This window comes from Aethalodelphis obliquidens, unplaced genomic scaffold, assembly GCF_003676395.1.
Source record: "Aethalodelphis obliquidens isolate GAN/ISIS:26980383/991018 unplaced genomic scaffold, ASM367639v1 scaffold12, whole genome shotgun sequence".
NCBI lineage: Eukaryota > Metazoa > Chordata > Mammalia > Artiodactyla > Delphinidae > Aethalodelphis > Aethalodelphis obliquidens.
This window is the reverse complement of record NW_020837956.1, coordinates 36,008,123-36,020,540: the sequence shown is the minus strand read 5'-3', so window position 1 is coordinate 36,020,540 and position 12,418 is coordinate 36,008,123. Positions and strand designations below refer to the sequence as shown.

Sequence of the window (12,418 nt, the reverse complement as noted above, 5' to 3'; positions counted from 1 at the left end):
AGCTGGTAACACAGCCTTCCCGCAGGAGTACTCAGAACTGCCCTCCCCGGCTCCACACCAAGGGGCTCTCAGCCCATGACTGCTGACCAGCTGAGCAGGCCCCCCATGCGGCCTCCACGCTCCATCTCAGATTCTGGCGGATTCTACACACTTCTGACGGGAGGAAGGGCTCTTCCATTCAAGACATCGACGCCTTATAGGCAGCTGCTGACAATCAAAACACAGTAAGCGCTCCTGAGAGGAAGACGGAAAGAGACCTCCGCCAGGAGAAGTAAAGGGAGGGCAAGCTGATTTATTCTGCCTCTCCTGACGTGCCCAGAGGGGCCGACGCTGCGAGAAGACTATTAACACTGGACCGAGGGAAGGCTCTTCTCGTGATCGACACAGGTCTTCATCAGTGGACACCTCCGGACACACCACCTGGCTATGCGTGGACAACAAGCCTCTGAAATCACTGCCCACCAGATCAGACTTCTTTCAAATTGCCCCAGGACCCCCAAAGCTCCAAATACTAAAAAGGGAGGCCTGGCCAAGGTAACACAGGGACCGTCACCTCTCCTGTAGATTGCTACAGCCTGTTCTCGCTGCTTCTGGATTGGATCCTACCTAATCCATTCTCCTGATGGCAGCCCAAATAATCCTTCAAAACTGCAGATCTGACCACAGCACTCTCCCGCTTACAGCTTTTCCAGGAGTGCCTGCCCTGCACCGTCACACCTGGCCTACAAGACCATCAGAGCCTGGCTGCAGAGAACCTTTTCAGCCTGAGCTACCACCAATCCTCAAGCGCTAATTCTCGGCTACGTGTGTTATCTTCTCCCTGATCTTAGCACACGATGTTCCCTTTACTTCCAAGACCCTTCTCCCATTCTGCACCCCACCCTCTTCATCCAGGAGACAGAACCAGCCTTCTGGTCTCTCCCTGGAAATCAATTCCTCTGGGAAGGTTTCTCCAAGTATCCTCCACATTTCCCACCAGTTTCCAGCCCCATGATGGGTTCCTTACTTCTGTTACAGCATTCATCACACTGACTGGAAATTGTCTACTTTCTTGTTTTATTCCCTAATAATGAACTCCTTGAAGAAAGGGGCAGGACCCTATACACTGCCAACCTATAGCACTGTGTCTGCCACACAGTTGATACAATCACTTATTGATCAGATGAAGATAAAGACATATAAACTAACAGGAATATGGAAGCAGTATCTGTGAGACTCCGGGGAGAAAAGGAACAAATGACAATTTAGGAAAACGGAAAAGCTGCTGTTTGAATAGCCTTCATTTCACTATCAATCAAAAGAAACATCTCAAAGTGCTTTCAACAACGCATCAGGTTCCTGAAACCACAGAAAGTCAACATCAACAGAATACTTTGTTTTTTTGAAATACACACATGGTTGAGATATTTCAAAAAACCATCATCAATATAAAGAACCTTCATAACTGGAGGCTAACAGCGACTATAGAGAGTTCACTGCCCTAAAGATGTGATCTTCAACACCCCTCACGCTCCTCCCCAAATCTCAGAAAAGGAGATGTCTGCTAACCGTAATCTAATGCCAACTTTGTACTATATGCTTTTCTGTTTAGGTAAAGGTAGGGAAGCTTCTGGCAAACCTAACAGAAGAATTCTTTAAGGAAGAAAAAACGGCACAAGATTGCAAACTGCATGTCATCACTGATCATGGCAATCTAAGATAGTTTCTTTTATATAAACTCATTTTTAAAAGACACAAACTACAAAGAGATGACTGGAAGAGAACTAGACTTTTATTTTAGAGGATTAGATCTCCTGATCACTAATAGCTGAAAGTTTAAGATTCTGGAATGCTTTGAAACAAAAAACAAATGTAGATCTGAAGAATAAAGAAGAATTTCTACTATTTTAATGGGATATTAAGTAGTTTCCCATGAACAATGGTTAAGCATTATTTTACCGGTTCCAGGAAGCACAGGGAATTGACAAGTGAGCCACTGTGTCTAATTTACACAGCCACATGCAGACCCAAAGTCCCTCGACACAGCCAGCTTAAAAAATACAGTATCTTTTCTTGTCCTATTTTTATCATACCTCCTTTCTGTATCACTTACCGGAATGTAATAGATGCCCATCTTGGGGGTTTCATTGGCAGTAAGAAGCATTCCTAAAAATAAACACAATGAAAAAGGTAAACACATGGGGAAAAGAAAAGCTCCCTTTTCTACTTGTTTTACGTTTTGAAATGGGTGAGGTGCTCAGAACACGGCGAACGGCAGAAGAGCCAGACCGGCAGCCAGGCACCCTTGGAGTCAGCTTGTGGCCTGTGGTCCCTGACCCTCCCAGACGGGGCACCTTAAGTATCAGAAAGACCAGCCTCCCCATCTGCAAAACACTTATGCTGTCTGTACTAGCTAAGTGACTGAGCAGTTCCTACCATGAAGTGCTCAGGTCTATACAAAGTTCGCCATCATTTTTAAGGGGGAAAGTTTTAAGCTTCAGACACATAGATAAAATGTAGTTTTGATGCACTATTTATTATAATATAATAAGGAAGTCAAGAAGAAAGGTTTCTCTCTGTTAATCAGGAATCAAAGAACCAAGGTAAAGTATTTCCCACCAAATGGCACAGCAAAGTAGTTCCTAATGTTTGAATTAAACTTTACACCTTAACAGAAAACAAAATGGCTTACAGGGAATGCTATGTGTAGCTACACTAGAAAAGACCCATACAGAATCCAACAGCCTGGGACTTCCCTGGTGGTGCAGCGGTTAAGAATCCGCCTGCCAATGCAGGGGACACGGGTTCAAGCCCTGGTCCGGGAAGATCCCACATGCGCGGAGCAACTAAGCCCACGCACCCTAGAGCTTGCGCATTGCAACTACTGAGCCCAAGCGCCGCAACTACTGAAGTCTGCGTGCTCTAGTGCCCCCGTGCCCCAACTACTAAGCCCACGTGCTGCAACTACTGAAGCCCGTGTGCCTAGAGCCCGTGCTCCGCAACAAGAGAAGCCACCGCAATGAGAAACCCGTGCACCGTAACGAAGAGTAGCCTCCGCTCGCTGCAACTAAAGAAAGCCCGTGTGCAGCAACAAAGACCCAACGCAGCCAAAAATAAATAAATTAATCAATTAAAAAAATAAAGAATTTAGCGTCTGCAGACCTGCTTTTCTCGAGACCACACTATTCACTGTGCATGGGACGTGGCTCCCAGGGTGAGGCTGTGGATCAGGGCGGGGCTTCACAGCCACTTGGGAAGCATGTGAAAAGTAACTCATTTCGGGGCTCTACCCCAGACGCCGAGTCAGTACCCCTGATGTGTGTAGGGCCAAGCAAGCCGTACTTCTAAGACGCTCCCAGGCGATCCTAGGGGTGGCCAGGCTGGAGACCCTCTGCCAGATGCTGCCACCATCCCCTGCCTCCTCATATTCAAAGGCTCAAAGAAGAAAACATAATCTTTCTCTCCAAATTTGCTCTCTCTCCTGTGCTCCCAATCTCGGCTCCGAGTATCACTTCCTACTCATCTTAGTTCAAAACTGATCTACCTTTTACCTGGTGGACAGAACCACCTCTGGAAGCAGGGTCTGAGTAGGTCCTGACCACAAACAGCACCCAGCCACTCAGCAGCTCACTCCTGGGTCCGCACCACCTGGGCACCACCTGCTTCCCACCCCATTCCTCCCAGAGCTCCTCCGTGCACCGTGCTGTGCCTCTGCCCATCCTTCCTGCCCTTCTTACACTGTCCCCTCATGGGGATCACCTCACCTCCCAACTCCACCCAGCACCCCACGCTCAATGCAGACAAAGATCTCCTCTATGTTCTCCTCTCATTGCTTCAGCTGAATCTCTCTCTCTCTCTCTCTCTCTCTGTCTCTGTCTGTCTCTCTCTCTGTCTCTCTCCTGACATCTGTACATACATAACAGAACTCTTCCTGCTTTGCCTTGTATCCCTCCGTCAAAATTATCTGTGTACGTCCGTCCTCAGAATATGACCCTGCTTGAGAGTGGTGCTCTCATTTTCCAGAATTCTTCACAGATCTGCCTTGAAGGGATTGTTAAACCTTAAAATCTGCCAGGTAATTTACTGAACAGCCTGCAACACAGAATATACGAAACCCACGGCTTTATGAGCCTGTGTATCAACATCAGGGAGCTCCAGCCTCCTCCAAATCCCTACACACGATTACCAGTCACATAAAACAGCTAAAGTGCACACTATGTAGCACCTCACCTGCCACCGACCTATGGACTGCTACCAGTTTCTACTAATAGCTAGGCTGGCTGAGGCCTAAGTCACTGAGAGGGTCACCTTCTCCATCATCCACGCCACTTCCTGCTCTTAATTTTTCAAGTAAATACAATATCCAAGAATTGTCCCACCCAAGCCAAACCCTGTCTTAAGAAATAAAATGAGTTTAAAACCCTATAAAGCATAACCTAGATTCATCTCGCAGAATGGCCCGCTGCTACATACTGCATACCTGAGTTGGGATAGAGGCAAATATCATTAATGTCATGTTCTGGCTCCAAGGAAGTAAATATTTTTCCCTAAAAGAAGCAAAAAGCAATTATTAAAATAAAGGAAGACAACTTTTGGCAATGTGATATACAGAAAATAACCGGGAGACCTAACTCCACTACACTCTGCTGATGTGAAAAAATAAAATCACCTAATTGAAATCACAGAACTTAAGTTCAAAATAATCTTAGAGAATTTGTTTTATCAACTTATCAAATCTTCTCATTTTAGAGAGGAAGAAACTGAGGCTCGGGGGGAGAGGTGACTTTCTTGGGAAACTGAGTATAAACTTTTAAAGATAATGTTTAAACAGGAAAGGGTAAAGTCTAAAATAAAGTTGTACATCAACTTTAAAAAATTCTCATAACCTGGAGAACACACCCTCGGTAAACTTGTCCTCAAAGAAACCAAAGATGAAGAGACGGTCAACAAGGCAGAATAAGGATGGTATCTGCCACACCTGCGTCACAAGGACTTGAGGGGGATCGAGTAAGATGATGAATATAAAATAACTTACCAAAAAAAATCCTATAAATACATAAAGTGTTAGTTATCACATAGCAAAGGGTAAATTTTTTTTTAATATGGGGGGAAATATACTCTAGTTTTAAAAATTAAAAGAAGTAAAAGAAAAAAGACAGAAAGTAAGTAGATGGGAGTGGAAGAAGGTGATGAGAAAGATAAACAAGGAAAGCAAGCCGAGCAGAACCAAGTAATTCGGGTGTTGGTCAAGAGGACGTATTTAGTCACTGCAACAACACCAAAATAAAACTTACTGTAGCAAGTACAACGTGATTTCAAGAACTGCTGTTGAAAATGTCTGCCAGCTCTTGCATTTATTAACCCATTATTAGAGGCTCCGCGGCAAAGTGGGGGCAGCAGTTAAAAAACTAATTTTGCAACCAGTGAAAAACAGCAGCCAGGTTCTAACTGGAGACAGACGATGGGACTCGCACGGCTACCTCCCTCCCTTTCGTCTCAAGTGCCCCCGAAACAAAAAACGGAAACACGGAAGGAACAAGGAAGGTGAAATGGGAATAATAGCATGGAACAAAAAAGAAAAGGGGCCACAGTTCATAGAAATCCATGTTGGGGAAAACTATGCAGCAGTTAGAGGGCCTGGGAGGATCCAAATTGGTAAGTTTACCATTAGGTAGGATGGAAGCCAGGTCAAGGGAAACTTCTACTTTCCCAGTATGCTATGACCTTTCAAAAATAATATGTCTGCATTTGTAGTATTAAAAAGAAATACTGTTTCAAAGTAAACTAGTTTGGATTATCAGAAAAGAGCAGAGAAAATTCCAGCCTAAGACACCACGTATCTTCCTAAGAAAGCCCTCAAAACCCTCCAACTCAAAGCAGCATAGTCGGTTCCCGGGCAATCGTCAGGGTAATTCTTCCAGGAATTGAGAAAAGCCGGAAGCCCTTCCTCCTCTCCCTAACAGAGTCTCAGGAGCTACAAAGGTAACAGGGCTGGAGAGACGGGACACACCCCAAGGATAACTCTGAACCTCCACAGCACATCCAGAGAAAAAAAGAAAGGGAGCTAAGTAAGGTCAATACTTTGAGAGTTGACAAAATGAAAATGAAAAACAGAAGTAATGGTCCAAACAGGCAGGGATTCTGCTCAGTAGCTGAACCATGACGGAGCTGCTGGTGGCATCTCTGCCCTAAACGCGGGCAGCCCTCACAGGAGAGACCGGCGCTTGCCCTCCGGTAACTAATGCTGGGGCTGCTGGGCCTTCCACCCACATCCATCTCAAAAATGAATTTTTTTTTTTTTAAAGTAACACTTTTTGACTAAAGATGCTAAGTTTGAAATCAATAAATGCAAAGACTCTTAAAAGCAACTGCTACACTGAATGAATTTTTTCCCAGCTGGTGAACTAATCTTTTACTACTCTCTCAAAATACTTAGGTTTTAAAATGAAAAAGCAAAAACAGAAAGGAGAATAAAACCAGCAACACAGGGTTTTGTTACCTTTTAAATGACACTCAGAAGGGCAGGGAACATCAAATATTCTGACGAAAATATTGTTTTTAAGAAAAACACTATAGGAAATTATTGTGAAGGTATCATATCTAAAATCCAATTGTTTGACATGGGGAAAGGGTATGAAATTGAGATGTATAATAATACTGATATGGAAAGATTAGTAGTAGCTCATAAAAACCTTCCAAGGGTTGTAAGACAGCCTCAAAATCTAGGGAGTTTCTCATGGATCAATCTTTTTTTTAAACAATGATTTACTCTCTACCTAACTGAACACGTAAAAATGCATGTCCGTTCTAGAAAATGAGGAAAACTTCTTAACAGGAAGAAAACAATCTTGACTACTTTGCATATGAATATTATCTATCCCGAAGTAACTGACTTCCAATACTAAGCCCAAACGGATGCTTAGTATTGATACTTCTTTCTCAAGAACGCACACTGCTCAAAAAAGGCAACAGAAAGAAAAGAAACATTACATGGAAAATAAGCAAATAGTAAGTAATGTTAACAACAAAAAATACGTACTGAGTTCTTATTCCACATTTTGATAATTCGAGAGTCAGCAGACAAAATCAAATCTAATGAATCCTGGAAATGAACTGATTTAATGGGCAGCCCATACTGGTGATCCTTAACTAGCAATGGCTTATCAGAACGAAGATCATACAATAAAACCTAGAAAGAAAAAAAGTTATTTCTGTTTAAACGAACTAAATATTTTATCTTGAAACTTTTAAAACTTAGAAAAACGGCTGCCATTTGCTTCATTACCTTTTTAATCAACACAATGAACACCCTTCACTCAGGGTACAAAGATTCTAAAGTCAGCCAGCAAAAAACACTCCAGAAAAATCTCTTAAATTACCCTTCCAGTATATGGTTTTATGAATGCAACCCTGAGAGTAGTTTTTAGGCACACTAAGATTGAGAACTATTTAGCTATATTAAGGAAGGAACCAAAAGGGAAGTCCACAAGAATCTGTGTCATTTATGAATTCAACAAATATATACACTGAGGGCCTACTGTGTACCAGGCACTGTCACAGCGGCTGACAGAAACAAGAACAAGAAGCATAATAAAGACAGCCCTGGTAGATTCAAGACAAATGGCGGTTGCAGGGTTATGACTTTCGGGGGGAGGGGGGGTCTCTTCTGAGCCCTGTCTTGATAGGCAAGGGGCCTGGTGAAGCTGGATCTCAGTCCCAGGTGACAGATGACAGAGGCAGTAACTCTACTGGAAGCAGGGCTCACACCTGTGCTGAGGTCAGAACAGACTTACAAGTGTGTGGGCTCTGCCTTGAAGGAAAGAGAGAAAAGATGAAATTAAATCCCTGAAGCTATTTCATTTGTACTCCTCAGACTAGTGTTTGCTGAGATATGTCCCACTGACCACGCACTGCACCGGATGTGGGTGATAGTGCTGGCTGAAAAAAAAGGTTCCTCGGGCAAATACATTTCGGAAATACTTACTCAACACATTTTTTGTCTGCAGGAATTCTCCGAGCTTTCAATAGATATTTAAATGCACTATAAACCTCACAGAGTAGAAATGTGGAGAATTCCAAACCTGTATGACCACGGAACTCCGCTCCACACTCTCTAGAAGAGGCTGCTCTAAACCACAGTCAGGACACCTGAGGCATACCCCGCTGCAGCTTCAGCTCGAGAGCCTCTCACACCAACCATTCAGGCCAGGACCAGAATTTCTCAAGGTACTAAAGGAACACAGCATTCTGAGTACCCTCTCCACTCTGGCCAAAACAATAATGCTTCATTTTCTGTTCCCACAGTGAACAGACATGTGGATGTTTCCTGTGACACATACACGCCCCTGAAGTAGTAACTGAAGTGTGAAGTTTCCAACTTAAACATATTTACCTGCCCCGTGGATGTTCCAACTGCCATGGTCAAGGCACCATTAAATTTCAAAGCAGAGATCGTTGGTAAACTGTTTATCCTGAAAGGCAAAACATTTGTATTTCATGTATATATGGCCAAATCTCCTTCCAAATAACAAATTCATTATTAATCTTCACTTCAATTCTAATGGGGACAATCACATTTCTTAGCCTTCTGTTTAAAAGGTAATTGTAGCCAAACTTTCTTAATCAAAATGAAAAATAACCTTTACTTATAAATGTAATCTACCTTTAAAAATCTGTAGATTATGTTCTTTAAAAACTGTAAGAAATATTTTCAAAGTAGCTACAAGCAAAAAAAGTTTCTGAAAATATAAAACCAATTGAAAAAGATCAGTATGACAATATCTTTCATTTTGATTAAGCCAGGATAAGGTATTTACAGAAACATGCCCTTTTTTGCTTAAGAGAAAACAGTTTTATATTCGGGCATGGGTATACCCATTTTCTTTCTTTCTTTTTTTTTTTTTTTTTGCAGTATGCGCGCCTCTCACTGTTGTGGTCTCTCCCGTTGTGGAGCACAGGCTCTGGACGCGCAGGCTCAGCGGCCATAGCTCACAGGCCCAGCCGCTCCGCGGCACGTGGGATCTTCCCAGACCGGGGCACGAACCCGTGTCCCCTGCATCGGCAGGCAGACTCTCAACCACTGCGCCACCAGGAAAGCCCTCCATTTTCATTTTTAACGTTAGTGATGTCAAGCTAAAATAAAGACTAGTCCCCAAACGGGGACACAGAACCTGTAAAGGTAACAAAATGATGGATGTTTATGGCTCTGAATCTGGAGTATGCTTCTCACTCGGTAAGCAAGAATAACGCTCTGAGGGGGAAAGGGTCCTAGAAGATGAGCCAGAAGCGGGCCACAGTCCTGATTTCAATACCTATTGTCTCCATAACCTTGGACCAAGACCTTCAGTCCAGGCTGCTGACTCTTGGCATCCTCAGGTCTCTTATGCCACCTAAAGCCTCAGCCTGCAACTACACTGAAACATCCACGGGAACCTGGAGGTCTCTCGTCTGCATCACTTTCAGTCATCTACTCTTCAAAATAAACTCTGGAATCATTCCTCAGTGTGGTGACATTATTTTTCCTCATTTATTCAAACTCTTTGTTTGTTGTTTTTTTAAAATTTATTTTATTTATTTATTTTTGGCTGTGTTGGGTCTTCATTGTTGCACGCGGGCTCTCTCTAGTTGTGGCTAGCGGGGGCTACTCTTCATTGCAGTGCACAGGCTTCTCACTGCAGTGGCTTCTCTTGTTGTGGAGTATGGGTTCTAGGCGCGTGGGCTTCAGTAGTTGTGGCTCACGGGCTCAGAAGTTGTGGCTCGCAGGCTCTAGAGCACAGGCTCAGTAGTTGTGGTACACAGGCTGAGTTGCTCCGCTGCATGTGGGATCTTCCTGGAACAGGGCTTGAACCCGTGTCCCCTGCATTGGCAGGCGGATTCTTAACCACTGTGCCACCAGGGAAGCCCTAGTCAAACTTTTTTGTTTCTTAATAAAATTTTGTCCCTTTCTTCAGATAGTCACTTCTTAAGCTTATCCCTCAGTATTTTACAATTGTTTTGTTGTAAATTATTTTGTTATGAGAACTGCTTTTCATTGTACCTTTCTAACTGGATATTGCTGATAAACATCAACGCCACTGATTTTGTACATTTATTTTGTAACCAATTTACTTAACTCTCATATTAGTGTTTATAGTTTTTCAGTTAGTTCTACTGGGTTTCTTAGGCAGACAATCACATCATCTGCAAAGAACAAAAGCCTGTCCTCCGCTAGCCAAAATTTAACACGTATTTCTTTCTCTGACTGTATTGGCTCCACCTTCCAGAACTCTACCTATGTCAAATAACAGAGGTGACGGCTTATAATGTTTGTGTAGGAAAAAAATAAAGCTAAGCATAAAAAAATTAATAAATAAAATCACCTGGGGCTTCCCTGGTGGTGCAGTGGTTGAGAGTCCGCCTGCCGATGCAGGGGACGCGGGTTCGTGCCCCGGTCTGGGAAGATCCCACATGCCGTGGAGTGTCTGAGCCCGTGAGCCATGGCCGCTGAGCCTGCGCGTCCGGAGCCTGTGCTCCGCAACGGGAGAGGCCACAGCGGTGAGAGGCCCGCGTACCGCAAAAAAAAAAAAAAATCACCTGAAGCTGAATCAGCAGGCAGAGCTACTTTTAACACTTTGTAACATATGCAGATTTCGTCCCTATGACTGGACACATAAGTTCATTGTTTTCCTTATGAAAATGTGATAAAACTCTATAGGGAACTGTATGATTTGCTTTTCTACTTAACAGCATATTTGGAACATCTTTCCCTAGAAATAAATATGCTTCTGCCACATAATTCTTAAAGCCTTACGTAGGCTATTGGTCAATACTTCCTCATCCGTAAAATAAATACAAAACAGTACCTGCATCAAAGACTGTTGTTGTTTTATTAAATAAGTTAATATATGTAGAGAACTTAGAACACTACCTGGCAAATAGAAAGTACTGTTAGCTATTATTTCTACCAAGCTGTATTTTGATTTGATATCCCGGGCTCTTTCTGACATCTTAGTATTATTATAATGGGATTAACACCTTGGGCTATGGAAGGTGGGAGAATGTGCACTCTGTACACGTAGGTAGACCTTTAAATTGATGTTACCTTTTCCTGTCAGGCAATTTAGCAATGGGTACCAAAAGCCTTAAGAACATGTATGCTGTTCAAGCTCTTGATATTTTCCCAGGAAATAATCATAAAACTGTAAATAGACGTGTACTAGTGAAAAACTATAAGCATCCTTCACGAACCAAGAGTGGTCTGTTACTTAAATTAGACCTACCTGTATATATGCAGAAGTCATTTTTACTTTCTTCCGTGCATTTTTGAAACTGCTTAGTATCTTTTTAGATTAAGTACACATCATCTTTACAAAATGAAAAAAAAAATTTAATAAATAAAATAACCTCCATCATGACAGCTGAAAAATGCCTCACCCCTAAGGACAAAAGAGGCCACCAAAAATATTTGTGAATCAATATTCTAACAAAAAAAGAAAGACTACTCCCATGTTTCTAGAGACCACAGTTAAGATTATTTTTTAACATCCCTTCCTTAAATTTTGTATAATGGTACTTCTATTGTAGTCATTAAAGTAGAAATAACCTTAAGACATACTGCAAATAACTCCTGCTGGCCTGTTTTCTTAAATGACTTTTCAAGATTAAACAATTAATGACAGAGTTTGTACACAAGTCTCTTTATTCTAATTCAAACACAAGTTAATGCTTAAGGGTAAGAGAAAATTAACCTCTTTGCTTCCTATAGAGTGAGTAAATATCTTTCACTTAAACCTGATTTTCTACTTTCTAAAAATAAACAAGTTTCTGATTCATTTTCTTTCATACCTATTTGATGAATACTAATAAGCATTTTCTGTTGCTTTATTCTATTAACAAATGTAGAGACTCATAATTCAGTAATATGCACATTAATGTTTTATGAGTTCTTCTGTATGTGTACATTTCACAATAAAAATGTCTAAGTAATTCCAAAACAAAATGAAAAATCAAATGTAGAATGAGTTTTCCATTTTTAGATTGTTTAATACACTGTACTCCATACCATGACTAATGAAGTTATTCATTACTTTAATAAAACTCAGTAACAATACTCAGGAAAAAAATTTCCTATACTCACTTTCAATGTCATAATTAAAAGATGGAAAAAATTTTTTCTTTACTTATGACAGAGGGAAAAATGTATACATTAGAAACAGACATCTTTCCATTCAGTGATTCTTAGCTTTTTTTTCTAGGTCAAGAATGCTTTTTTACAAAGCTGAGTTTTTCAAAAGAAAGAACTATATTTCTTCTCTCCCCCAGAAAAATGCAAATCACACAAAATTCTACAATAAATTTAGAGTTAGTCTCTCTCAGCCCACCCATCTAACACTCCACCTCCTATGTGACATGACTGTAGATAAATGTCTCATCAACTGAAAGACAAAGTAAAATGACATTT

At 41.8% G+C, this 12,418-nt stretch overlaps 1 protein-coding gene across 2 annotated transcripts in view; it reads right to left on the bottom strand.

Annotated features, from left to right (window-relative positions):
• NOL10 (nucleolar protein 10) overlaps positions 1 to 12,418 on the bottom strand; it is an 87,704-nt gene that overhangs the window by 55,741 nt on the left and 19,545 nt on the right. For both annotated transcript variants that reach the window (XM_027113818.1, XM_027113817.1), the window contains 4 exons: positions 8,372 to 8,450; positions 7,019 to 7,168; positions 4,460 to 4,526; positions 2,093 to 2,145 (listed from right to left, as the gene is read on the bottom strand). In XM_027113818.1, coding sequence (XP_026969619.1) covers positions 2,093 to 2,145; positions 4,460 to 4,526; positions 7,019 to 7,168; positions 8,372 to 8,450 — 349 coding nt within the window. The remainder of the gene's footprint in view (positions 1 to 2,092; positions 2,146 to 4,459; positions 4,527 to 7,018; positions 7,169 to 8,371; positions 8,451 to 12,418) is intronic.